The sequence below is a fragment of the Aspergillus tubingensis genome (assembly GCF_013340325.1).
Source record: "Aspergillus tubingensis WU-2223L DNA, scaffold_8, whole genome shotgun sequence".
NCBI lineage: Eukaryota > Fungi > Ascomycota > Eurotiomycetes > Eurotiales > Aspergillaceae > Aspergillus > Aspergillus tubingensis.
The window spans coordinates 3,517,269-3,542,825 of record NW_023336282.1 but is presented as its reverse complement, the minus strand read 5'-3'; the positions used below and the strand labels follow the sequence as shown (position 1 = coordinate 3,542,825).

Sequence of the window (25,557 nt, the reverse complement as noted above, 5' to 3'; positions counted from 1 at the left end):
ACTGGACGGTCGGAGGACTTCCATGTTCTTCCACGGAGCGGCCTGAGGCCCACGGCGGATGGCCTGGCAAGTTGCATGATTGGCGCGCATGGGCTGACGCACAGGACGGAAGCGGTTAGCCAGCCAGTGCCCCTCCAGCAACAATGTTCTCCCGAAGCCTGAGGTCAACAATAACCCCACCTTGCTCGCCCTTCGCTTCTCGTCCCCTCTTCTCCATCCCCAATTGCAAGCAATCTTCCTTCCTCTCTCTTCGTCCTTTCCATCAATCATCCGCAGCCATGTCTACAAACACTCAAGCCTTCTTTGACGTTCAGTACGCCCCCGTGGGCTCCAGTGCCTGTAGGTTGTCCTCTTTTTCTTTTCGTCGTCCTTCGCTGCTGTTGTCACCCTTTTTCCTGCGTGGATGGTTTTACCCCTCTTTGTGAAGAAAATGGGAATGCTGGGATGCGTTCCATCGAGGACTCTCCCACAATCGCGATTTTCTTTTCATCTTGGATTGAATGCATTTATCTCAATGCTTGCTGGATCCTTTGGCTGACTTTGCGCTATTTCCTGCTCTCTAGCCAAGACGGGCCGTATCATCTTCAACCTCTTCGAGAAGGACGTCCCCAAGACCGCCCGCAACTTCCGTGAGCTCTGCACCAAGCCCCAGGGTGAGGGTTACAAGGGCTCTACCTTCCACCGTGTCATCCCCCAGTTCATGCTCCAGGGTGGTGACTTCACCCGCCACAACGTGAGTAATCCCGCTTTTTTTGATCCGCCTCCGTGGGCGGCTGTGTGGGAGAGAACGATTTGACTGATATCATCATCCAGGGTACCGGTGGTCGCTCCATCTACGGTGAGAAGTTCGCCGATGAGAACTTCATCTACAAGCACAACAAACCCGGTCTCCTCTCCATGGCCAACGCTGGTCCCAACACGTAAGTTCTACTGTCACTCGTAAAAATTACGTTTCAGACAGCTAACAGCATCTGCAGCAACGGCTCCCAGTTCTTCATCACCACCGTTGTCACCTCTTGGCTCGATGGCAAGCACGTTGTCTTCGGTGAGGTTGCCGATGACGAGTCCATGAAGGTCGTGAAGGAGATCGAGGCTCTCGGCTCCTCCTCCGGCTCCATCCGCTCCAACGTCAAGCCCACCATCGTCAACTGCGGTGAGTTGTAAGCGGTTTTCAAAGGATAACAGATGGCAAAATTGGGATATCATCCCACGAGCTGGTGTAAACCCAGCATTGTGAGGATTAATGGTGGACAATTCTTTTTCTCCCTACCCGGTGTAATCTAGAGTGTCCATACCAATTGTCAATAAGTTTCCTTTCAAGCTTGTACCATCGTATTGCAGTAACTATATGCACTTCTCTACATCTTACAGTATTGATAGAAAGATCAGAGTTATCCACCTCGTAAATAACCACACAGTGACGAAATCCCTACATAACCTACCTCTAAAATCAGCCAAACATCCCACCGAACGTGGCAACCTAGACTAGCACTAAACCCGTCCTACTAACAACTCAACCCCGCTCCAACACACTTCAACCCTCTTTTTTCTCCGGTGGGGAGGGGAGGGGGGCAAAGCAGTGCAATTCGAACCTCGGATTGGTTTCCCGGTTCCGAATACGGCCGGCTCGCATTCCCATTCCTATTCCTTGCTTGCTTGCTGCTTGCTGCTGCTTGCTGCTGTGTTGCATGCAGGTGGCTTTAATGAGACTACTATCTTTACCATAGGGCAGTTGTGAGCAGGTCTGTGTTTTGTTCATTCATTTATCCTGTTCCTTCTTTTCTGGCCATATGACTGGGACTTAAATATAGTATTTTGTCTGTCTGCATAGTGTTTCCATAGTTAGATGGATGGGTATGTATACGTAAGTTAACTAACTACCTTGGAAGAGAGGTTAGTAAGGTGAAAGTGAGGGGTTGAGAGCTGGCCAAGGCTGGGGGCTCAGCTGGGCTAAGTGAGCTAAAGTATGATGTGATCGGGGAGGGAGTATGGCGTAGTGGTGTTAGTTTCAAGAGTCCCATTTATTTGAATCATTCAGTGAGAAACACACTTCTCATGATGTTTATGTAGTATTCTATCTATAAGTTGTGATATGGGTGATTCTCAGGCATTATCTTATCTAGAGATAGTTTATGATATCATCATATTATCCAGTAGTATTTCTTTCTCCATTCTAATGAGAGAATAGTCAAAACGTGTAGTCTTTATAACAGGCATATTGTATCCAGACTCTAAGTAACATTGTGTCTTATGCATGATAGGTGTATTGATCTATCACCACCGGTGCTATCCCTTGATAGTACTCACACTTGAGAAGTAGTTCACCCCGAAAGAAAGAATTCAACATACCTACACATACAACATCTCCTAACCCTACCATCCACTCTCCCAACACATCTCAAACCACACACCCCTCCAACATACCCACCGCAACATCTCAATATCACCACAAAGCATCACGTCAAACTAAGCTCCAACACCCACCCACCTAGCCGCAGCATCTAGTCACGGATGTGGCGTCGTTCCTGATCCTGAACATACATACACACTCATCGTCAGCTACCAATACCAGCAGACAGCACAGCACAATCCAGTAATAAGGTAATCCCTCACTCCCTAGTACCAAGATCCCCCCACGAAAAGAGCAAAAACCCCACAAACGCCCCAACAAAGATACAAATTACAAAATACCCATTGTAGTACATCCCCAGCAGCATCACAAAGTACGCCACAGCAAATTGCAACACATGCAATGTGGCTCGGATGAGTTGCTCGGTGTGGCTTGGTCTGAAGATGAATCTTGACTGGTTCTCGGGGTGTATACTAGGATGTGATGTAGTTACTGGCGCATTAGGCATTGGTTCATCCTCCTCTACTAACTCCGGAACAGGAGGTAGAGCTGAAAGTGAGCCTGATCGCGTCCATGGGAAGGGTCTTTTGACGGGTCTGTCTGTGGAAAGGTCATTAGGGACTGCGATGCTGGGTTGATCAGTATCTAAAGATTGTGCTTTGAGTCTGGCGCGGTTGATAATAAACGCATCGTATTCGCTGGCAACTCGACGGAGAAGTTCTAGACATATGACGAGGAGGATGACTCCGATGCAGGAGCCGGCGAACATGTTTGGGGAGGTGATGTGCCAGGATGAGGAGATGAAGCCTTTTGCTTGGGGTTAGTGTTCTGGGTGGGTGGTTTGGCTTTGGGCAGTGTTGGATGACTTACAAGCGTCCATGGTGTTCCAGTTCCAGAGCATCTGCGTGTGGTTAGTAGGGAGGTACAGGTTTGGGATGGAGGTGGTGGGGAGGGGGGTGTACTGAGATCTTGCAGTTGGTAGAGGTCATGGCCATGGCCATGGTGGTAGTGGTGCTGGTGTTCGTTATGGCTGATGTGGTGGTTTCTGTGGTCATGTTCATGTTGTCTATGATGTTTGAGGGTTGATGAGTGAGGTGGATGAATGGAAGGATGGAAGGGTAGATGGTAAGGACTATAGAGACAGATTAACTAACTAAAGAAGAGAAGAATCAGCAGTGAGGAAGAGATAGCAGAGGTTAGGGACTAGGTTTCTGATTTTGGATACGTGTATGTCAGGAGCGTGTTCTTGTACAAACATCAATCTCCCTCATCTATTTCAGTATGAATCAGTAATAACGCGCTCATCAGTAGGAAGAGTCCCTGCCGCGTCAAGGGAGACGGTCTCTAAATTTGAGCACATTATGCAGGGAGCTCCTGACCAGTGGGCCCAGAAGATGCAGTGAATCAAGTGAACTGCAGACATCTACAGCAGACATCTACGGTAGCATCTAAGGTAGCATCTACAGACATCATGATTAGCAACTTGGCTGTATTCGCTGGAATATTCAAATATCACATTGAAACGATCCATCCCGCCGCGCCCAACACCTCATGGCAATCACTGGGTATAAACAGAACTCGCCCTATCGCGCTGCCCTGTAGAAGATCCCAGATAGCAGATATAAAGAAACAGAATTCAAATCCAAGTCATCACCGGCGTGCCGACTTCTTGATCACGCCTTCCAAGATCTCCCGGATCTGCTTGCACCCGTCAATTCCCACCGCCAGCATTGTCTCAACGTATGTGCAATGCACCTTGGAATCCATCGTCAGCATTGCTACCTTCATCTCGTCCTCGTCTTCGTTAATCATAGCCGCCTCTCCCACCGGTACAGCCGTCGTCGTTCCCACCGTAAGGAACGGAAGCTCCTGCTCCTCCGGCAGAGACAAGTCCAGCAGCGGATCCAATGTGTCATTATTCGGATCCCGCGGCGTAGACGCACTGCCGCTCATTCCTGACGTACACCCACAGAGGAGACCTGGCATGGGAATACCGGCATCCACAAGCGCCAGCGTACAGGCATTGACCGCCGCGGCGAGGAGCGAACCGTCTGACGACAAAACCGAGACGTGGATGCTAATCGTACTGTGAGGGTAGAGGTGGGTATGAAGATGCGACTGGAAAGCAGAGCGTAGTATCGTTGCGACGCGCGAAGATTGTCTGTTTAAGAATTTAGTCAGTACCCGTTAGAGCAGACACAATGGACATGACGACAGTGGGAAACGTACTTGTCACTTCCGCCGGCTCTGCGCTTGCGATCCACTCCAGCAAATCCTGCAACATTGACATCCACCTCTACTACCGCACCTGCTGATCCCGCAGCACCACCTGTGGCATCACCGCGACGTCCCTCTGCGGGACCGTGGACGGAGCACAGGATCGCGGTGTTGCCCATAGCCAAGTAGGATGAGCCCGAACTGGCGGGGTTCGTGGAGATCTGGGCCTGGAGCAGTCGAAGCTCATTCCAGCGACGGCCATCAAGGCGAAGCTTGGTGAGGGGATATGTTGTGGATGTGTCGAGAGGCATTGTGAACTGGGAGGTGCTTCAATCGGTATGCCGAAATCAAGATGGAGGAAGTTTTGGCGTGGTTCCCCGCACCATGCGCTGTCAAAATTTGTCGAAGGAATAAGAAAGCCGGATCGGAGGATTCAGTTCGAGCACAGGTACAAAGCGACGTAGTATGCAGGCTCAGTTTCAAGTCGAGGGCGAGCAATGGGCGGAGAAGAGGGGAATTGGTTGCGGAGTTTGACTTTTCGGCGCGGAATTCTTCAGTCAGCTGCTTGCCCAATCGGGAAGCCCGTTTGACTCCATCGCGTCTCCGCATCTCCATCTCTCTTACACTTGCTTCAGCCTTCCCCTCAACGGTCGGTCCAGATCGCCTCTGCCGGAGCTCAGGCAGACATGGGCTCACACGTGGAGATCGAGGATACTGATGCGACTACGGTCGGATCAGATGACGATGATCTCGACGGGACACGCCCGTTGGTCTTACAGCCTACTTCGCTTTCTGTCGCTGGTTTGTCCCCGCACCTTATCTATACCTAGTAACAAGACATATCTGACTCCTCGATGATCATAGATAAAGGCAATGCCCCAAAGTCTGAAGTGACGACTCCACGCCGGCCAACAAATACTATCCCAACTACGGTCAAGCAATCCTCTTCGCCACTCGACAAGAAGAGCCACGCAGTCGTGGAGGTGTTCGACACCGACAGCGGAGATGACTCCTTCAATGAGGGCGAGGCCGCTTACAAGGAGTTCAAGAATCGAAAGGCCAGGAAACGGAAACGGAGCACCGCAAATCTGAAGAATAGAGCTGCTAAGGTGACGAGAGTCGCAAGCTCAAATTCCATCGTCGGCCGACTCCCAACTTCCGAGGGGAAAGCCCGACCGAGACGGCCATTACGAGTCTACGGAGAGGAAGTGTCATCGGAGGATGAACTGATGGAATATACTTTACCGGATTATCTCCAGAAACGACGATCGCAGTTTGACCGGAGGACAGAGTATTTGAAGCAATCCGGACTGAAACTGCCTCCAGGTTACGACGATGTTGAATTCTCCGACGATGAGAGGTTGGAATCTTTGGCAGAGAAGCCTACTTTTGAGAATATGAAGCCATGCAATCAGTACAAGGACATCACTCTTCCTTATTCGTTGGGACTCATACCCGCCCCGATCGCACAGTGGTTGCGCCAGTATCAGGTCGATGGAGCTGCTTTCCTCCATGAGCTATTCGTTTACCAGAAGGGTGGGATTCTCGGAGACGACATGGGTCTGGGAAAGACGGTGCAGGTTATTGCTTTCCTCACAGCGGCGTATGGGAAGACAGGCGATGAGAGAGACGCCAAGCGAATGAGAAAGATGCGGAGAAGCGGCCATGATCAGTGGTATCCCCGAACGCTGATTGTCTGCCCTGGGACACTTCTCAAGAACTGGATGGCCGAATTTTCGCGTTGGGGCTGGTGGCATTTCGACACCTACCATGGAGAGAATAAGGAGCTTGCGCTCCAAGCTGCGCGGTCCGGAAGACTGGAAATCTTGATCACCACCTATAGTACCTATCTCCACAACAAGGATGCTATCAACATGGTCGACTGGGATTGTGTGATAGCGGATGAATGTCATGTTATCAAGGAGCGCAAGTCGGAAACGACTAAAGCCATGAACATGATCAACGCTCTTTGCCGCATCGGCTTGACCGGAACTGCCATCCAGAACAAATACGAGGAGCTTTGGACCCTTTTGAATTGGACTAATCCAGGGATGCTCGGCCCGGTAACGGTCTGGAAGAAGACCATTTCTGAGCCCTTGAAGATTGGTCAGTCACACGACGCTACCGTCCATCAGCTGCGTAGAGCGCGAAAGACGGCGAAGAAATTGGTGGAGAACCTCCTGCCGCAGTTCTTCCTCCGCCGGATGAAGACACTGATTGCAGACCAGCTCCCCAAGAAGGTTGACCGGGTCGTCTTCTGTCCGCTCACTGATACTCAGGCTGACGCTTACGTGAACATTCTGGGAAGCGACATGGTCAGCTATATTAAACACTCCAGCGACCCTTGTGACTGTGGTTCCCGGCAGAAAGCCGGCTGGTGCTGTCGTCAGTTTCTACCATCCGGGCTCACCTGGCGAAGCTATGTCTTTCCCGCGATAGCAGTGCTGCAGAAACTCAGCAACCACCTAGCAATCCTCATCCCGCAGGGAGTCGACTCTAACGAGAAACAAGAAAAGGACAAAGAGATGCTGGAACTGGCTGTGCCCGAGCAATGGGAAAAGCTTTACCGTTCCCGGGACTCAATTGTCAACTACGCAAACCCTGAGTTTTGCGGTAAATGGAAGGTCCTTCGCCGACTGCTGAAGTGGTGGCACGCCAATGGCGACAAAGTGCTTGTCTTCAGCCACAGTGTGCGCCTCCTCAAGATGCTCCAGATGCTCTTTCACTACACCAGCTACAACGTCAGCTACCTCGATGGATCTATGAGCTATGAAGAGCGCACTAAAGTTGTTGACGACTTCAACTCCAACCCACGCCAATTCGTCTTTCTCATCTCCACTCGCTCTGGCGGTGTCGGACTCAACATAACTTCAGCCAACAAAGTCGTTATCGTCGATCCTAACTGGAATCCCTCGCATGACCTTCAAGCGCAAGATCGCGCTTACCGTATCGGCCAATCTCGCGATGTCGAAGTCTTCCGGCTCATCAGCGCCGGAACCATCGAAGAGATCGTCTATGCCCGGCAGATCTACAAACAACAGCAAGCCAACATCGGCTACAACGCGAGCTCGGAACGACGCTACTTCAAGGGTGTTCAGGAGAAGAAAGATCAAAAGGGCGAGCTTTTCGGTCTCGACAATCTATTCGAATACAAGAACCAGAACATCCTTCTCCGCGACATTGTCAACAAAACAAACGTCGCTGAAAGCAAAGCCGGCGTCCAGGTTATGGACATCGACGTAGACTTTGACCCCAACGTCTCCGACACAACCTTCACCGGCAAGTCTGACGACACCAACGAAGTCATGAGCCAGCTAGCAGCCATGATTCGTGGCGAGGACGACGAAGAATCCACCGACCCCAAAACCCCCATTAACACCAAACATGACCCCATCCAAGCCATCCTCGCCGGCGCAGGGGTCGAATACACCCACCTCAACAACGAAGTCATCGGGTCATCCAAAGTCGAGGAACGACTCAGCCGTCGCGCCGAACTAGCCGACGAGAATACCAAGAACCTAGACATGCAAGTATTTGCAGGATCGCAGTCGCAATCGCAGTCTCATAAAAAGACATCATCATCTACAACCAACCAACCAATCAAATACAAATTCCATCCGCCAAAGCGTGTCATGAAACGCCAATTCTGCAGCATGGCGAGACGATACGGCTTCCCAAACGCAACCGAGTTCGCCCTTGTCGTCGAGGGCATGACACAGGCGCAGAGACGCGCATGCTTGGAGCGTTGGTATACCGAGCGACGGGAGAAACTGACTCAATCATCTTAACTTTCCAGTTGGTATAATCAGTATTATTATCTATCTTTTTTTGGAGTATTGGTTACAAGGTCGCTAGAGACACGGGGTTCTGGATTGGTTTTTGTCTAGTTCTACTACCTATATACCCAAGTTAACTACTAATCCGTTAGTTTAAAATCAGCAATGAGTGACGATTAATACCATATACAGTATTACTACGAGTATCTATCTGTTTACCTTGTAATAAGTCTCCCCCTAGTACATAACACTCACCTACAGACCAACCTACAAATCGATCTAGATTCCTTCCCCACTCTACCTACACCATACTTTATAATGATACCATCCATCCATCCTCCCACACATACTTTACTCTATACCCTAAAAGCAAGAAGAAGAAGAAAGTCAATGTAAAGATAACCATGACTAGAATACAATGAAAATGTAAACAAACAAGCATCACATGCATGCATACATACATAACTACTACGTAACCAATCCACCTTTCACCGTTACATCAAGGCTTAAATGTCTACAATTTTGAGTTTTCCCTTTTTTTTTTTTTTTTTTTCTCTCATTTGCTTCTTTCTTCATGATGGATAGATCTGACTGGGTAGGAGGTGAAACTCCGGGTTGGGAGTTGCATGTGGATTCAGGAGCTCTGCTCGTTCTGGGGGGAGATTTGTTTATTAGTTATTTAAGGTTCGTGTTCATTATACTTACTTACCATGACTAGGGCGTGCGTAATGGTTTTGGATTGCATACAGTATGGCTTGTTGAACTATCGTGTCATGTATTGTGTGTGGAATACTGGAGATTCCCAACTTAAGGCTGGCCAACTGGGCATAGAGATATAGTTACTAAAGTCAAAATTATGCATTATCCACAACCATAGTCTATATTAATGCTAAAAATCAATCACCTAAACGCTAGCTGTATCAATGCCCATCCCACGTCATGGTGTCCCAGATGATGATATGTATATCCACATATAGTAAGCAAGAATTTGCCCATCACCCGTGCTCCGGTCCGTCCTGGAGGCCTTCCCCTGTCCGTTCTTTTTTCAACTTTTGTCGCAGTCTCTGCATATTAAATCAATCGGGTATCCAGTATAGTATTCTGATGGAAATGGTGGGTGTGTTGAGTGATGTGTGTTGAATGTTTGTGGTTGGCCGGACTCTTTCCCTTGTTTCTCGCGTTGGAATCCTCGAGCAGGTCAATTATGTTGATCTGAATGACGGCTCGACCTACCATTTCCTTGCTTTTCGGTTCTTTGAAGTTTCATGGTTTTCGCTCTTCTGAATTGTGCCTCACTTATAGGTCACTTGCCCTCCGGATATTCAGCTCGTTCAACGACTTGTCATCGTCAACTGGAGCCATCCAGGAAGTCAGTTACACCTATGTCTCCTTGGCATCGACGTAGGCATCGACATCCGATGTCCGTGAGTCCTTGCGTTCGACGGCTTCTTCTGCTTCTTTCTTAGGCTCGCTCTGAGCGGAGTCAGCGCCATCGGCTGGATCGGCTGTCGCAGCAGACTCCTTACCCTTGTGTGCGGGAATCTGGAACTGGGTGGGTTCTGTCTGACCTTCGAGGATCGGGGCAATGGCCAGAATCTGTTTGGCAGCGAGCTCGGGGTTGTGCGAGTCGCTGGGGTCGTTAGTCCTGTTATACTTCCGATGTAAACACAGAAACTTACACGTGTGCATTGATGATCCAGTCTAGGTCCTCTTCTCCCTCATCGGGGCCGTGGGGCCCGCCCTGCACCCGTCGGAACAGCCGGGGGTGCCATTCGACGCCATCATCGGCACGCTTCGCCGCCTCTTCTCTTTGGCGGTCCTCAATCTTGGTTTTCTCATCCGTAGCTGCCTCATGATTCCTAGCAATGATCGCCTTCACGGTGGGTTGCCACAGTCGCTGCGACTCGCGCTCGCCCTGCTGTTCAATAGGTCTGGTCAAGGGAGGGGTGTGCTTCGCATGCGTAGCGTTGAAGAGCAAGTCCTTCTTGTGGGTCTGTTCGAGTTAGATTGACAGTCCTCCGTGTAAGGGAGGAGAACTTACGTGAACATCTTTGATGTGCATCTCGCCGTTCCAGAGACCGGACAGTTCATAGTATACCTCGCCGGTCTTTTCGTTCTTGATTGTCCCACCGATAGCGTTGTAAGTACCAGAGAAGTAGCCCTTGGTCTTGAATTCAATGTCGGCAACGAGGTTGTTCTCGGGGCACCGCACGTAGCTGTGGTCGCCCAACTCGTATTTCATCTTCCCGAAAAGAATGCCGCGGGCGTACATGTTCGGTTGCGTCAAGATGCTAGGCCAGATTAGAGCTGTCCTTATGCGCGGATGGCAGGTCCACCTACTATCGTTCGCCCTTCTCCTTGTCCTGTCCGCGGTTCAAGAACCGCAGGATCGCGATACCCTCCATCATACTAGCGGCCGAGTTTCCGAGGAATTTACTGCGGGGTTTCAAGGTGCCATCTATCCGGATGTTGTGCTCGGGTGCCATGAAGAAGTAGCTCGATTTGGGCGGGTGGTGAGAGGTCTGCTCGGCGATATAGTACCCACGGGTACCGTCGGGGTAGTCCCAATAACAGGTGTAAGTCTCTCCGAGGATCGGATTCAGCGGCTTCTTTACTCCTCTGGGACGGGTGTCAGCAAGACCGGAACTGGTGGAATAAAACCATCTCAAGGAGAGCGACAACATACGGAGGTTTGATGTGCCATCCGCTGAGATAGAACTTGACGACGGAAACGAATCGTTCTAGGGGGTCATCTATGGTTGGCATAGGAAGCAGTGTTTCGGGATGCGCCATGAAGCTGGATGCAGAGGAAATCAGTTAGCTGCTACTTCTTCACATGCGATGCGGATACTCCGACATACTTGGTGATGCGCTCCAGCATAGATCGGGGTTCGAGAATGAAAGTGGGCAGGACGACCCGACTCAGGTCAGCTCCCGGTCGGAGCTGCGAGATAATGTGGGAAAGAACTACAAACAGGTCAGTGGAAAAGGGAAAAGACTAGGTATTTGCAGTGGTATTTTCTTTTGTTGTTTGTCTTTTCTTCTTTTTGGTCATAGTGAGGGGGATAGCTACGTACCATTTCCCTGGTCGGGCTCGACGATCTCGTCGTCCCCGCTCACGGGCTCAGCTTTGGGCTCATCGTGTGAACGATTACCTGAAACATGGAAAAAAGAGCCCCAGTCAGCAGACATGATGGTGGGCAGCAGAAATGCGCGAAGTGGAAAGGAAGTGGTGAAAAGACAGCCGGTCGGAGGAGAGAGAAAGAGCCAAGGAGGGGAAGAGAGAGAAAAGGGCGGCGGAGAGGGGGATGTTGAGGCAGCCAGCAGCAGTAGTTAGAGAGTGACTGAGGCAGCCAGACAGGAATGACGTGGGAGGAGCAGCAGCAGCAGCAACAGAAAAAAAAAGAGGGGAGAGTCTCGACCGGATGACGGCAACAAACTTCACTCACTGGCAAGCGATGACCGTCGGCGGATGTGCGGGACGGAGATGGGCATGGCGTTCCGTGGTACTGTTGTACTGATTTGATCTAATAATGATTCTCTGGTGGTGATGGTGGTGGTAATTGTGGTTGACTCTTGTACTTCTTGTTTTTCCTTTTAACTTTGCTGGTGTGAGAAAGTACAACACGGGGGGATGAAGAGGAGACACCGATGCAACCAGACTGCGGCGTACAAAATAAAGTGACTCGATTCTCGAGGGGATTTGGGCAGGAATTTGAATTGTGGTGTCACTTGGGGGTTCTTAAATTAATTAATTAAAACAATGGATGTGGATAAGTGGCAGAAGAGACAATCAATCACTCCAAAGAATGCCTTTCAATGTCGGGATGGACGGACAGCGTCGGGATCAAGTTCCTGAAACCAACAATCAATTCTGCAGAAAATTAGGAGGGAAAGCCGTAGTGTCGGGAAGTTCTCTCTATTAATAAATACTACTAACTCTAACTCTAGGGGACACAAGAGACGGTGAGTGTGAGGGAATCCGGATGGATGATTGCTACTGAAACTGGAGCTGAATGACGTTGATGGGAAACTGCCTTGATTCGGATTTTCCTGAGGGCTTTTCTTTCCACGGTGGCTCTTTTCGCCTCCAGTGTATAATTGTATATGTAATATACTCTTGGTTGGTGACACGGCATCTTCCTGAAGGCTTATAAGTATATGATATCTACTCTTTCCTCGCCGGTTCTTATGCTACAGACCGCAACCATCTTCCAACTCCCGATCGCCGTCAAAATTTCCCACTGGACTCGCGATCAAGAGGGGCACACAGGCTTGGCAGTGGGGATGACGGTTGACAGCCCATCGCTTTGCTTTGCTTTTTCTTTTCTTCTCATGTTTCAAGCATCAAGCAATGCCGATGATCACTTCCTTGGCCTCCTATAATAGTTGGTGATTATTACAATTTCCTTCAGATCCTAGTCTGAGGGACCCATCTACCCATCGCGTCTATCTCTATACCGGATTATCCCTTAACCATCAATCAATCCATCTCTCTATCTAGTATCGACTCATGCCGACTGTCGTTTCAGCGGAGCATCCCCTCCTGTGATCTCCCGTAGGAATTCCGCATCGGGATGGTGCAGCATGACATGGAAGTGCTCCACGGCATGCACTGACTTTAGTGACTTCCAGTTCTTGAACCAGATGACCTACCCTTCGTATTAGTATCTTGAAAAGAAGCATCACCCATCACCACCACCGCCCCCTGGCGCATTCCTTCCAACATTCTAACCAATACATACCTGATCGGCTGGCATCCGTGAGAGAAACGTCCGTTGCACATACTCCTCAATCTCCTGTCGTGCGCGTGGCGTCAGGTCATCCGTGACCGGATCATCCTCCAGCTCGAACTTTGTCCACACCACCAAGTGAACAATGCCTTCCTCGACTCCATATGGCCAGTCATTGTAAAGAATTCGAATATCCTCTAACCACCACAACCATGCTTAGCACTCATCTCATCTCGCAGACAGCCCAAGACTCATTCGAGGAACGAAAAGGAAGAGGACATTGAATACGAACCATCATATTCAAACGGCCGCCCCTTCGGCTTCAAATCATCCGCCGTCCCTTCTCCCCAGCGAAGCCGTTCCTTCACGACAAACCGCATGACCGATCCATACTCCGCGACAATCTGCTCCTTGAACTCAAGATACCGTCTCAAATCGCTAGGAAGACGCTGAAACCGATCGATCTGGTTGGACCCTGTCCATCATCTATTAGCGGACCACTCACTCACGGACCACGTCCTTCCCCCCTGACGCACGGTTTCATTTGGTCGGTGAAACATACGAACGATCTCCTTGACTAGCTCCCACCCCTGCCTCCGGTACTGCTCGTCAGGGGTCGAAAGCACCTCGATGTTTTTCTGCGACATGTCGCGTAGATAGCTGGGACATTCTGCTGTCCATTGTGAGCGGGGTACATTGACAAGCCAGTACGGTAAGGTCTTTGGAGCAAGGCTGGCTGTCGGACTGAGTATCTTGGTCGAGGCTTTCACATCCGGAGAGTGGATTCCCTCGTGAAAGGTTGTGTAGGTTGCAGCGGACGACATAGCGACGGTCTGACTCTATCGATAGACGAGCGGTGGCAGGAGGAAGAACGTCCGAGAGTCTATAAAGCGAACAGCATCTAATGTATAAGGCAGACAGCAGGTAAGACAAAACGAATCGGTGAAAAGGAAGAAAGAAGCAAGCAAGAAAGAACAGAAACAGCACCGACCGGATCGAGCTGTAAGAGCTGATATTATAAACGGTGACCGGTTCCGGATGCGGTGGCGATGAGTTATTGATTATTGAAAGTATGGGGATGCCGCGACGCCCCGCTGCCCATTCCAGAAGGGATTGACGGTCATGTTATTAAGGAGAGGGGGAGAAGGATATCTAGCTAATCAAATCGAACGCGATGGAATAATATAAGCCAACGCGAGTATCGTCAGATGTCCCATTCATCGTAGCTATCTATCAACTCCCTTTCACTTTTCTGCGTTCTGAGCAGCCGGTGATCTCTTGGAAGCCGTTGCAAACGTCCGCCCCAACTCCACTGTGGAGACCTGTCAGATTGTTCTGCCAGGGTTGAACTTGTCGCTATCCACGGTCCTTTCTTATTCCTTGTCTCGTATAGCTACAGATGAAACATGTCTTAGAGTCACTATTATAGGCCATGTATCTATATCCACTAGATCATTGATAGTAGTACGACTTGGCATATCTTGATCTATCTATAGCTCAGTCCCTACCCCGTACAGAGCTGCGATGCTCACACCAGGTATACACCTGCACAAGCACACCACATACATACACTATGCACGTCAAGCATCCCACCCATCTCACAACTACCAACACATCCATACACACATATACACATAATCCTCAACTCACAACAACCCCTACACCATCCCACTTAACAACCCCCTAACCTCCGGCCCATCCGACCTAACAACCAGCACCCCAGCCTCCCTCAACTCCCTCTTGGCCTCCTCCCACCCCACCCCCGGATCAACACACCTAACCGCATCCTCAACAAGATAACTCCTCAACCCAGCCCTCGCAGCATCAATCGCCGTACACTTAACACAATAATCCCCAGCGACACCCACACAAAACACATCCGTAATGCCCTTTTCCTCCAACGCCCCCTTCAAATGCACATCCACCGACGACCGATTCACCTCCGCATCGAGGTTCCCAAACGCATCCGCAAACGCCGAGTACATCTCCACCCGCGCATCCATGCCCTTGCGCACGTAGAGGTCGATGTTCTTGGTGTCGATTTCCGGGATGATTTCCGCGCCTTTGGTGCCCTCTACGCAGTGGACGGGCCAGAGCCGTTGGGGCTTGGTCTCGGTTTCTTTGCCTGTTGCGGGATTGCTCATCTCGATGAAGTGCTCGAAGGGGAGGTTGTTCGGCGGGGGGTGGTTCGGGGCGAAGGAGATGTGGTTCGGTGGGTGGCTGTCTTGGGATGCGATGCGGAGGGTGAAGCCTGGGTTCGAGAGGAGGGTGTTGATTGTCGGGGCGAGGGTGCGGGCTTCGTTGACGGCGAGGGAACCGTTCTGGTTGAGGTTGTTAGTATAGAGTGGTGTAGTTGAGGGATGGGGAGGGTACGGACCGGAGGGCAGAAGTCCTCTTGCATGTCGACAACTATCAAGGCTGCTTTCATCTTGGATGGTGGTTGTTAACGCTAACGTGGTCTTTGTCAGTTTCGAGCACCGTTTGAAATGGTTAGGTCTGTCTTGTTCGATATGTATGCAGACAGGTGGGTAGTGTCGCTTTAAGGGAAGCGAGAGGAACTGTAGGCAGCTATTATCGTATCATACGGCCGGACTAGTTCTTAGACCCCGCTCGATGGTACGAAGTATTCATCTGGGAAGGATCATGTCGATAGATACCATGTTGGTACTCATCTCGAACAGCCTAGCAAACCTCAGAATTCAGATAGGATGCAATTTACTCCGCAGTAACAAAAGCCAAGCCCGACTCTCAGTCAAGAGAAATGCCCAGCCTCCATCGCCATCCATGCTCGAGCTGTCCCAATCGGGCATAGTGAGCAGCACGCGGCTTAGTCAGCGCACATGACCACAAAAGGCGCGCGAAATCCGCCGACGCAAACTTCTTCACCTTGTCAACTCAGGGCTGCGGCCCTTCATCAACAACATCCATCCCACACCCAGTAGAACCAGCGTAAATGAATTGCAGATGATGCGAGGCTTTTCTAAGGTATGTATATGCAATGCATCCATCTAGTCCAATCCCAATTCCTCCCGCAGCATGATGAAATCTTTTATATATTGGAGCTGTCTTAGCACATTATGCGGACAAACTTAATTACGCAACTTTTTACTGAATCCTGCACCCCTTACACTCTACTTCTTTGTCACTGCCATTGAATTTGTTTCTGCCGCGGATTCTAATTGTCAGTAGTCATTACAGGGCCTAACTAGTGAACAACACACCTTCCAGCCTCCTTGATACCCCCCAACGATCACTTACCGAATTCATCACACACCACCTAAACCTAACCTACGGTCACACCAAACGCGGCTATAACACTCATCATCATGGCCTACGACCCCCGACTGTCCAGTGCAGGCACTGCGACCGCTCCCTCCCCTCCACCACCACCCCCACCACCCCCAGAAGCCATTGGCGGAACAACAACACCAACAACCCAACCTCAACCCACCTCCACGCCGAACGAGGCCAACAACAACGCGGTCGCAGAATCGGAGTCCTTATCATCATCCTCATATAAACTCCGATTCTGCACCGTATGTGCCTCTAACCAGAACCGCTCCATGGAAGCCCACCTCCGGCTCTCCACAGCGTCGAGCCCCTTCCCTGTAATCTCCTTCGGGACGGGCTCTCTAGTCCGCCTGCCCGGGCCCTCAATCACCCAACCCAACGTCTACAACTTCAACACAACCTCCTACTCTCAAATGTACGACGAGCTGCTCTCCAAAGACGAGCGTCTGTACCGCAACAACGGTCTCCTGAACATGCTCGAGCGCAACCGTAACCTGAAATGGGGCCCGGAGCGCTTCCAGGACTGGGTGCCGGGACAGCCGCGCGTCGAGCACGTCTCGAAGGGCGATAAGGGCGCCCTAGGTACCGAAGGCGGCGTTGTCGATGTAATCATCACCTGTGAAGAGCGGTGCTGGGATGCCGTGGTAGACGATCTCATGAATAAGGGGTCCCCTTTGAACCGCCCCGTGCATGTCTTTAACGTGGATATCAAAGATAATCACGAAGAGGCGTTAGTAGGAGGCAAGGCTATCTTGGATCTAGCGAATCGGTTAAATGAGGCTGCTTCGCAGGAGAGAAAGGCCAGTGGTGCCGATGGATGGGAGAATGGAGTCGGCGAGGCGAGACGGAATTTCGATGCTCGCGTGCCTGATATTCTTGCTGAGTGGCAGGAGAAATGGCCTCATCTGCCGGCTTTGTGGACGCTCGCTTGGCTATAGTCAGCTTAGCTTAAGCTTACGATTAAGCAATACGTATGCATCCAGTTGGCGTCGGCTTTGATCTGATTGAATCCTAGATCTGTTAGATCTATATCAGATGCAGATAATGTTTCATCATCTTTAAGTAATTGAATACTATCAATGACCTCTAATCATTATTCATTCTCTTATTCATCCACTCATGAACCTTGTATTATCATTCTTCCTATAGCTACCTCCCTGCTACTTCCTACGACGAATGTATGGTGTGAGGTCCCAAAGACAATGAAAATACCCTGAATCTCTCCCACCCAGGAAACTTCCATAATATTCTTTCCTACTAAGGATCCAAAAACAGCTAGCTACACAACACTGTCAATTATATATGTCTTGATGTTTCTTATTTTCTTTTAAAGACACTTTCTAGCACCTGTAGCGTACAAGACACGCCCGGTATTATACCACCACCCCCTCCTCCTACCCTCTAATACAGAAGTATGATTTCTATAAGCAGCACACAACCCAAGCCCATCATCCACAAAAAAGAAACGTATAAACAACGTGATTAGATGAATTTTAGACAAGAGTTAAAAGAGAATAAAACGCCATCATCCAGCCCGATAGATTCCAACCACCAACTCCCAAAACGAACCAGATAAGTAAATGCGAGACAGACACCCGAAGCAAGGAAAGAGGGTATGAATAGGGTAGGTATCAGAAAAGCTCCCCCCGCTGTCCAGCACCTCTCTCCAAATCTCTCCGTCGACTCGACTTCCCTAAGCTACCACCACCAGATCGTTCTTCGCGTTCCTCATCCATCATGGCCGTTTCTTCTTCGATTTCCTTCTCTGTATCTTCGCGAAGACCGAGGATATCCGGAGGAATGAAGCTCATTTGCACGCTCGGAGCACCTTGGATATATCGGAGTTGTTCGCGGATGGATTGGAGCAAGCCGGCGAGGTAAGTGCGAGGGTTCTTGTTCTCGAGCTTGCGCATTTCCGAGAGGGGTGGGAAGAGGGAGAAGTCGGGGCCGAAGTGGTTGCGGAAGGTGACGGTTTCGGGGATGTGAGGGTCGATGGTATCTTGGGCGTCGATGAGGATGGAGGTTTCGTGGGCCCAGGCGCGGGAGACGTTGCGCGGGGTGTAACCGCCACCGCCAACGACGAGGAGTGGGAGGTTGAAGGTTTTGACGAAGGCGACGCAGGCGCCGTGGGCGGCGACGTTCAGGTTGAAGCAGCCGAGACGGTCGCAGCCGAGGGAGTCGGCACCGCATTGAAGGACGATGGCGCCGGGGCGGTAGACTTCGACGCAGGAGCCGACGACGTCGCGGAAGAGTTGGATGTAGGATTCGTCGTCGATGCCGTCGTGGAGGGGGACGTTGACGGAGTGGTGGGCGCCTGGGTTGAGGGGATGCGTGGGCCCCGTGCTGTCGAGGCCACCGGTGCCGGGGAAGAAGTTATCCTTGTCGTATTTGTGGAAGGAAACGGTGAGGACGCGGTCGGTGGACCAAAAGGCTTGTTCGACGCCGTCGCCGTGGTGGACGTCGATGTCGATGTACATGACGCGCGGGTGCAGGCGGAGGAGCTGCAGGATACCGAGGACGATGTCGTTGATGTAGCAGAAACCGCTGGCTTCGGCTTTTTTGGCGTGATGTAGGCCACCGGACCAGTTGACTGCGATCTCCGACTGGTTGTTGCAGAGCTTGCGGGCTGCGTCGATGGTGCCGCCGGCGTAGAGGGAGCAGTAGTTGTAGAGGCCGTCGAAGATGGGGCAGTCGTCACCGAAGTTGAAGCGCGCGATGTTCTCGCTTTGTTCAGGGTTCTCCATGTCGCCGGGGACAACTTGCTTGAGGAAATCAAGATAATCTGATTTGTGGAAGTCGGCCAGCTCTTCGTAGGTGGCTGCGCGCGCCAGGTAGAGGTCCATCGCATGGTGCATGCCGTAGGCCATGACCAGCTGCTTGGTGAGGGTCAGACGCCATGGCTTCATGGGATGAGACTGGCCGAAGTGGTGTGGTTCGACGGCGGGATTGGCGTGCCAGGAGACGCGATATCCATTGGGGCGAGAGATGCCATTTTGTTGGCGTTCGTGGGTGACTTTGCGGTCGACGGAGAAGGTGGGTGCGGAGGACGGAGGGGCGTATTCTTGGACAATGGCGGAGCGGGCCATGAGGATCGATATCGGAGGGCTGTGTGAGGAAATAGAGTCGAGGGGGACCGATCGGAGACGAAGAATAGGCGCGTCAGAGTTCAGATCATGCTGGCATGCGCGGAGAGCGGATGTGGAGGCGAAATGGACGTGGCGGGGAGAAGAAGAGCCGAAGAGAAACGGAAGTGCAGTTTGGAGTTCGAGTTCGCGGCAGAAAAAGCCGACGATCACCTGCGCTGGTTGGCCGCGAATTGGAATCCCTGCAGCCCGCGATATAAGCTCAGCACTACGGAGTACGGGAAAATATAATATAGTAACAGGGCTCGGAAGAATACTATTAGCTATCTAGAAGGATAGCACCAATTCGTGATAATTAACTATTCGCATACTATGTAGCATAGATGATTCGACGATCTGCAGCAAACTTGACAGGATCGGCTACTACCGAGTCATGCTCAAATCCCGAATCATCCCCGAGGGATTACCTAACCTCCGCCGATGTCGGGTGGGCTCCCATGGCTTCACCTTTAAATTCTTCTTCCATCGCAGACTCGGAGGCGAAAGAAGGCGTCTAGATCACAGATAAATCACTACTTGCAGCGATTGCGGGAGGCGATAACTGTCAGCCCACGCGAGTTCACATTTATAAAGCCACCAGCGCCGTCCTCTCAAGTCTCAACAGCAACAAGTCTCGACGTCATCGGCACATCCTTTACAACTTCATAGAACGTTGTCATTTTTGACCGACATTTCTTCTACAAACCGCCATCATGCCTATGGTAACTGCAGCTACCACCCTGCGACGGGCTTTGGAGAACCCTGACTCCTTCATTGTCGCCCCCGGAGTCTACGATGGACTGTCGGCTCGTGTCGCCCTTTCCGCGGGCTTCGACGCTCTGTACATGGTAAGTGGCGAATGTCACCATCTTTAAATGCTGGTCAACCGGCTCATCAATCCTTACAGACCGGTGCTGGTACCGCTGCCTCGGTTCACGGCCAAGCAGACTTGGGCATCTGCACTCTCAACGACATGCGCGCCAACGCCGAAATGATCTCCAACATCTCCCCTAGCACTCCCGTAATTGCCGACGCAGATACCGGCTACGGCGGCCCCATCATGGTCGCGCGCACGACCGAGCAATACTCGCGGTCTGGAGTCGCCGCCTTCCACCTTGAGGACCAGGTTCAGACGAAGCGCTGCGGACATCTTGCTGGCAAGATACTCGTGGACAGGGAGACATACGTGACGCGGATTCGGGCAGCAGTGCAGGCTCGCCAGCGGATCGGTAGCGATATTGTTGTGATCGCCCGGACGGATTCCCTTCAAACCCACGGTTATGAGGAGAGCGTCGCAAGACTGCGGGCCGCGCGCGATGCAGGCGCGGATGTAGGATTCCTCGAGGGGATTACGTCCAGGGAGATGGCCCGGCAAGTGATTCAGGACCTGGCGGGGTGGCCGTTGCTATTGAACATGGTGGAGCACGGGGCCACGCCGTCGATCTCAGCGGCCGAGGCCAAGGAGATGGGCTTCCGCATTATCATCTTCCCATTCGCGGCTTTGGGACCTGCCGTTGCAGCGATGCGCGAGGCGATGGAGAAGTTGAAGAGGGATGGCATCCCGGGGTTGGACAAGGAGATGACACCACAGATGCTCTTCCGTGTGTGTGGATTGGATGAGAGCATGAAGGTGGATGCGCAGGCGGGGGGTGCTGCTTTCGACGGTGGGGTGGACCTGAAGTAGTTGGATGATTTATTTGCGCAGTACATACCTTGGAGCCTACTTGAGGCTTAGAACATAATTGTATAGATGTAAATATGTTTCATTTGATCTGATCCCGGAGAGCAGTAAGACATGGAGGCTGTTCGTCTCGAGGATATAGCGATAAAATGAGATTGTAGATAGCTCAGTACTAACTGTTGCCACTGATTGAATGATGCTGACTGAGCACCAAATAGGCAATCGTCTAACCCTAATCAGGTCAACAACACGGGATCCGAAAGGAGGCGCTTAGTCACGCCGGATCATCGGGCCCCAAATTGAAGCTGACGAGTCGCTCTCCGCGACAGGAATAGTATCCGCTCCTCGTTTCGAACAGGGCAGCTGGCCTCTAATTTTAGAGGGCCCCCAGACCGAAAAGGAGATTCTCAGCCCATCCAGGAAGTGGTCGGCTGATATTGAGGGCCGAACGTGGCTTACTGTTGGAAAGTCAGCAATTCCTGCCAACCGAGAAGAGGGTTCCGTCGGCATCCATGGGACAGAGACCCAGGGAAACACTATTTATTTACATGTGAAAAAAGTAGTATAGATAGAGAGGTATAGAACAACGCTCTCCTATGAGTGCAAGAGCTAGTTCCCATAAAATCCAAGACAACGTTCGATAGTCCAGCCAGTTTTCGGTGGCCAGAACCTGGCAGGTCGCACCCCCTCGGTGGATTAAGCGGCTATCGTTACCCAGACTTGCCGGTCACGGGCCAACAACAGGCAATGACATTTGGGGTGGACTCGGACACGGGCTGAAGATTACCGAGTTGTCGCTGTGCTAAACTCTAGTGGCCCGCTGACCAGATGGTCCATGGGATGACCAGTGATTTCGATACAGACAGCAAAACTCGATTGTTGGTGTTGTTGTTTGGGGATGCTGACCATGGCTGCGCAGGATGTTTGGAATTCCGCTTGCCGCCGTCCCTGGATTTTGGGGGTCCTGATCAGGGTCCGCGGCAGGGCCAAATTGGGCTTAAGCCGTGGCATTCAGGGTCACTTGGTGGGCAAAACAGCAGGACCCCTAAGGGTCCTGCAAGCCCTTTTTTACCTGAAGCTATACCAAAATACCAAAATTACCGTAACGATTCAAGGTGGATGCAGTGAGAGCAAAAGTCACTGCCTGCCTTGCCTTTCCACCCGAACGCAGGCTCCAGTCTTACGGTGTGCAATCTCACGGTCTGGCCTGTATTCATCCACTGTCAGTCCATCGGATCAAATCACTGTCCAACGTGGGTCTTGACGTGGCGATGGGCTGGCTCGTTCCTGGGTAACCGGCAGGGAGGCCGGGATTCGACCAAGCAACAATGACTGAAGTTGAAGTGACTTGTTCATGAGTGAAATTAAATTGAACAGTAGAATATTGGTTCGAAATGACGTATCAATAAGCAGTGCGATTTACTCTGTCGGATTCTTGCGATCGGGCAGCATTCCAGCTGGATTCCATGCATCTAATCAAACCCCGCCCTATCGTGAGGCGTCCACTGATCGATCGTTAGGCGATGAGATCCACGGAATTCACTTCCTCTGGATTGTTGACATGCTGGGATTCTCAGCATCACTAGTAAGTCAAGAGACGGTGTAGACTTGTTGGAGTGTGTACCTGAACACGATGCAGCACAAAGTGCTGAGTGCATCTGTAAGGTACCAGGCACCGTACGGTATTGTACAACGGCAGGCGCGATCGGCGGGGCGGTTCCAGGGATTGCGAGTCTCGACCTACAAAGCATATCCTATCTACCATTGACTGGTGATGTTATTCATTATACTACCTGCTAAATGGGTATGCTAACAGTCGGGCCTTATCCGAACGTAGAATATAAGTGGGTAATTATTGTGTTTACTGGGTCAATAAATCGAGTTTCAACCATGCTATATCGAGGTATCCATGCTGTACTCTGTATTTGCAGACGAAAGAAGGATTTGGGTTTAGACCCCAAGTGGGGGCCATCCCACCAATGACACGCCATTTTGCAGCATCCGAACGGCAAGCTCAGGAACCGATGCTCGTCTTCAACCAATCAGTCGCCCCCAAAGCCAAGTGACTCCCCTGATCGACCCCCTTTTAATTTAATGAAATCCAATTACAGGTCCAACTTGATACGAAGAGGACCGTTTGATGCGGGAAAAAGTGAAAAAACCATGCAGAGTGAAAGAAAGGAACGATGGTAACGAACTGAATGGGAAACTCCCCTTCCACGATCTGGGCCTGGCCTTTCCATCTCCTCCCCCCCTCTGGCTTTTCTTATTATTATCTCCTCTTTCCCCCCGGCTCTTCCCTTCCTCTTCCTCTCTCTCTCCCTCTCTGCTCTGCAACTGCTTTGCTCTCCTTCTCGGGTACACATCTCACTCCTTTGTGTGTGTTTGTTTCAAGGCTGAGCGTCCCTATTGGTGTTGCTCGCGTCATTCATTACTTCCAATCTACTCACTCTCTTTCATCAATCGTGTACCCTGAACCCGGTTGCTTTGTTCCAATACAACACCTGTGATACCCATTCAGTTCATTGTTCATCAACCCAACATCATGCAGCTCAAGAACTCCATGCTCCTGCTGGCCGCTCTGACGGCTGGCTCCGCTACTGCTCGCCTGCACGGCCATGAACGCCGTCACCACCACAACGACAAGCGTGACGTCGGCGATGTCGTCGTCGCTACTATCGACGGTCAAAAGGTCTCCTGGATCAACGAGTGGTCCGGTGTCGCCGCTACCACTGTCTCTGAGGCTGCCACTACTCAGGTGTCTGTCGAAGCTGCCGCTACTGTCTCCGTGGCCGCCTCCGTCGTTGCTTCCGTCTCGGCGGTTCCTTCTGCTTCCAGCTCTTCCGGCGCAGCCACTGCTAGTGGATCCTGCTCGAGCTGGACCGACACCCTCTCGTCCGGCGATTACTCTCGTGCCGGCTTTGGCAAGTCCACAGTCAGCAAGCGCACCACCAACGCCATCTACTACACCGGCAATGTCGGCAGCCCTTGGGGTAGCAACATCATCGAAGTCGACGCCTCGAACGCCTGCCAGTACAAGCACGTCGTCCGCATTGACGGCAGTGAGACTGACGACTGGACCGTCGTCTTCTGGAACAAGATCGGACCCGATGGAGGTCTGAACGGCTGGTACGGCAACTCTGCTCTGACCCTGACCATCAAGCCCGGTACCTCTCGCTACGTCGCCTTCGACGATGACTCTCAGGGTGGCTGGGGTGCTGCCAAGGGTGACAAGCTCCCCACCGACGAGTATGGCGGTTACTCCTGCACCTGGGGTGAATTCGACTTCGGTAACACTAGCAACGAAGGCTGGTCCGGCTGGGACGTGTCTGCCATCCAGGCCCAGAACGCCAAGCAGGAGGTGCAGGGTATGAAGATCTGCGACCACCAGGGCAGTGGATGCTCCAGTATCTCCAAGTCGGCCAGCAGCGTCATCAATGCCTACACGGCTGCCCTTGCTGCTGCCGATGGCATCGGTGGCTCCCTGGCCTCCGGCCCCGTCCGTCTCCAGGTCACCATCGACTTCGAGTAGATGTGTCTTGTCATTGATTTGTTCAGATTTCTTTATTTCTTTTCAAATATTCCCTTCGGTAAACTTGGCTTGGGGTTAGGGTGTTTTTGTGTGTGTGCAGGCCTGCACCGGGTCCTTCGGGGTCTGACCCTCGCAGCTGGAAGTGAGGGTTACATTGCACGTCCGACCCTTGCCGTGCTGCCAGGATCTGCTTGCTTGATACGTTCGATTGTACATACATCCATATACCACCGTGATTATTGAGTTATGAGTAACTTTATACTCTAAGTTTCAATCCTTTAATCATGTTTTTACATAAGTGACCATATGATTAGTATTTTTACTTTATATCTAAACTTGCATAGTATCCTCAGTTCTGCATATTCTCTCAACTGTTACTCTGATTGGTAAGCTGCATCTTGCTAACAATAGCCATCTCCCTTATCTGTACACCTTTCCCCATGCCTATCTATCTAGTATTTCAGACCCGGCTTGCAATCAGATGGAAACATGGCAATAACCAAAGCCAATGAGTTCACCGCACAGCTAACGAACATGGACTCTAAACATGAGACATAACCACCTAGCATCTAGTTATTTCCAATCTATTAAGTAGTTCTACCCGCTCATCAGCTTAAGAAATCCATTCTCTAGATTGATAAGCATATCCATTCTTCTCTCTTCATGTATAAGGTTAAACCGCGCTAAATCTGCATTGTAACACTCCACAATGGATATAGAAGACCCCTTGGCATTAAACGATAGGAGCTGGAGTAGCTATAAGCTAGTTCGCTGACCTTGGCTAAGTAAGTATACAACCCAACTAACTACTTGAAATGACTGACTACCAAATAAAATCGTTGCAACGTTTTGGAG

The 25,557-nt window shown here is 51.1% G+C and overlaps 11 protein-coding genes across 11 annotated transcripts; 5 read left to right on the top strand and 6 right to left on the bottom strand.

Moving 5' to 3' along the window:
- Positions 1-278: 278 nt before the first annotated feature.
- Positions 279-1,164, top strand: cyp4 (peptidyl-prolyl cis-trans isomerase; the record flags this gene model as incomplete). The annotated part of the gene is made up of 4 exons (XM_035502581.1): positions 279-339; positions 564-733; positions 814-920; positions 978-1,164. The coding sequence occupies 4 exons, from the start codon at positions 279-281 to the stop codon at positions 1,162-1,164; spliced, it is 525 nt and encodes a 174-aa protein (XP_035358474.1).
- Positions 1,165-2,609: 1,445 nt separating this feature from the next.
- AtWU_07471 (high-affinity Cu transporter CTR3) lies at positions 2,610-3,411 on the bottom strand (the record flags this gene model as incomplete). Its single annotated transcript, XM_035502580.1, has 3 exons — positions 2,610-3,157; positions 3,221-3,251; positions 3,313-3,411. The coding sequence occupies 3 exons, from the start codon at positions 3,409-3,411 to the stop codon at positions 2,610-2,612; spliced, it is 678 nt and encodes a 225-aa protein (XP_035358473.1).
- A 589-nt stretch (positions 3,412-4,000) lies between these two features.
- Positions 4,001-4,878, bottom strand: AtWU_07470 (exosome non-catalytic core subunit SKI6; the record flags this gene model as incomplete). Its single annotated transcript, XM_035502579.1, has 2 exons — positions 4,001-4,511; positions 4,580-4,878. 2 exons carry the CDS (start codon positions 4,876-4,878, stop codon positions 4,001-4,003), a joined length of 810 nt encoding a protein of 269 aa, XP_035358472.1.
- Positions 4,879-5,253: 375 nt separating this feature from the next.
- On the top strand, positions 5,254-8,355 carry AtWU_07469 (putative DNA excision repair protein (Rad26L); the record flags this gene model as incomplete). Its single annotated transcript, XM_035502578.1, has 2 exons — positions 5,254-5,368; positions 5,432-8,355. 2 exons carry the CDS (start codon positions 5,254-5,256, stop codon positions 8,353-8,355), a joined length of 3,039 nt encoding a protein of 1,012 aa, XP_035358471.1.
- Positions 8,356-9,723: 1,368 nt separating this feature from the next.
- Positions 9,724-11,838, bottom strand: AtWU_07468 (OSBP family protein; the record flags this gene model as incomplete). The annotated part of the gene is made up of 8 exons (XM_035502577.1): positions 9,724-9,973; positions 10,023-10,336; positions 10,385-10,634; positions 10,684-10,962; positions 11,030-11,140; positions 11,205-11,310; positions 11,421-11,498; positions 11,793-11,838. The coding sequence occupies 8 exons, from the start codon at positions 11,836-11,838 to the stop codon at positions 9,724-9,726; spliced, it is 1,434 nt and encodes a 477-aa protein (XP_035358470.1).
- A 1,016-nt stretch (positions 11,839-12,854) lies between these two features.
- On the bottom strand, positions 12,855-13,900 carry AtWU_07467 (GIG1 family protein; the record flags this gene model as incomplete). Its single annotated transcript, XM_035502576.1, has 4 exons — positions 12,855-12,995; positions 13,089-13,273; positions 13,369-13,551; positions 13,639-13,900. The coding sequence occupies 4 exons, from the start codon at positions 13,898-13,900 to the stop codon at positions 12,855-12,857; spliced, it is 771 nt and encodes a 256-aa protein (XP_035358469.1).
- An 834-nt stretch (positions 13,901-14,734) lies between these two features.
- On the bottom strand, positions 14,735-15,504 carry AtWU_07466 (nicotinamidase; the record flags this gene model as incomplete). The annotated part of the gene is made up of 2 exons (XM_035502575.1): positions 14,735-15,397; positions 15,454-15,504. 2 exons carry the CDS (start codon positions 15,502-15,504, stop codon positions 14,735-14,737), a joined length of 714 nt encoding a protein of 237 aa, XP_035358468.1.
- An 898-nt stretch (positions 15,505-16,402) lies between these two features.
- Positions 16,403-17,305, top strand: ssuA (RNA polymerase II subunit A C-terminal domain phosphatase; the record flags this gene model as incomplete). The annotated part of the gene is made up of 1 exon (XM_035502574.1): positions 16,403-17,305. The coding sequence occupies one exon, from the start codon at positions 16,403-16,405 to the stop codon at positions 17,303-17,305; it is 903 nt and encodes a 300-aa protein (XP_035358467.1).
- A 693-nt stretch (positions 17,306-17,998) lies between these two features.
- hosA (histone deacetylase HOS2) lies at positions 17,999-19,453 on the bottom strand (the record flags this gene model as incomplete). The annotated part of the gene is made up of 1 exon (XM_035502573.1): positions 17,999-19,453. The coding sequence occupies one exon, from the start codon at positions 19,451-19,453 to the stop codon at positions 17,999-18,001; it is 1,455 nt and encodes a 484-aa protein (XP_035358466.1).
- Positions 19,454-20,202: 749 nt separating this feature from the next.
- AtWU_07463 (isocitrate lyase/PEP mutase family protein) lies at positions 20,203-21,173 on the top strand (the record flags this gene model as incomplete). Its single annotated transcript, XM_035502572.1, has 2 exons — positions 20,203-20,337; positions 20,397-21,173. 2 exons carry the CDS (start codon positions 20,203-20,205, stop codon positions 21,171-21,173), a joined length of 912 nt encoding a protein of 303 aa, XP_035358465.1.
- A 2,542-nt stretch (positions 21,174-23,715) lies between these two features.
- aspf4 (allergen Asp F4) lies at positions 23,716-24,702 on the top strand (the record flags this gene model as incomplete). Its single annotated transcript, XM_035502571.1, has 1 exon — positions 23,716-24,702. The coding sequence occupies one exon, from the start codon at positions 23,716-23,718 to the stop codon at positions 24,700-24,702; it is 987 nt and encodes a 328-aa protein (XP_035358464.1).
- Between the last annotated feature and the right edge of the window lie 855 nt (positions 24,703-25,557).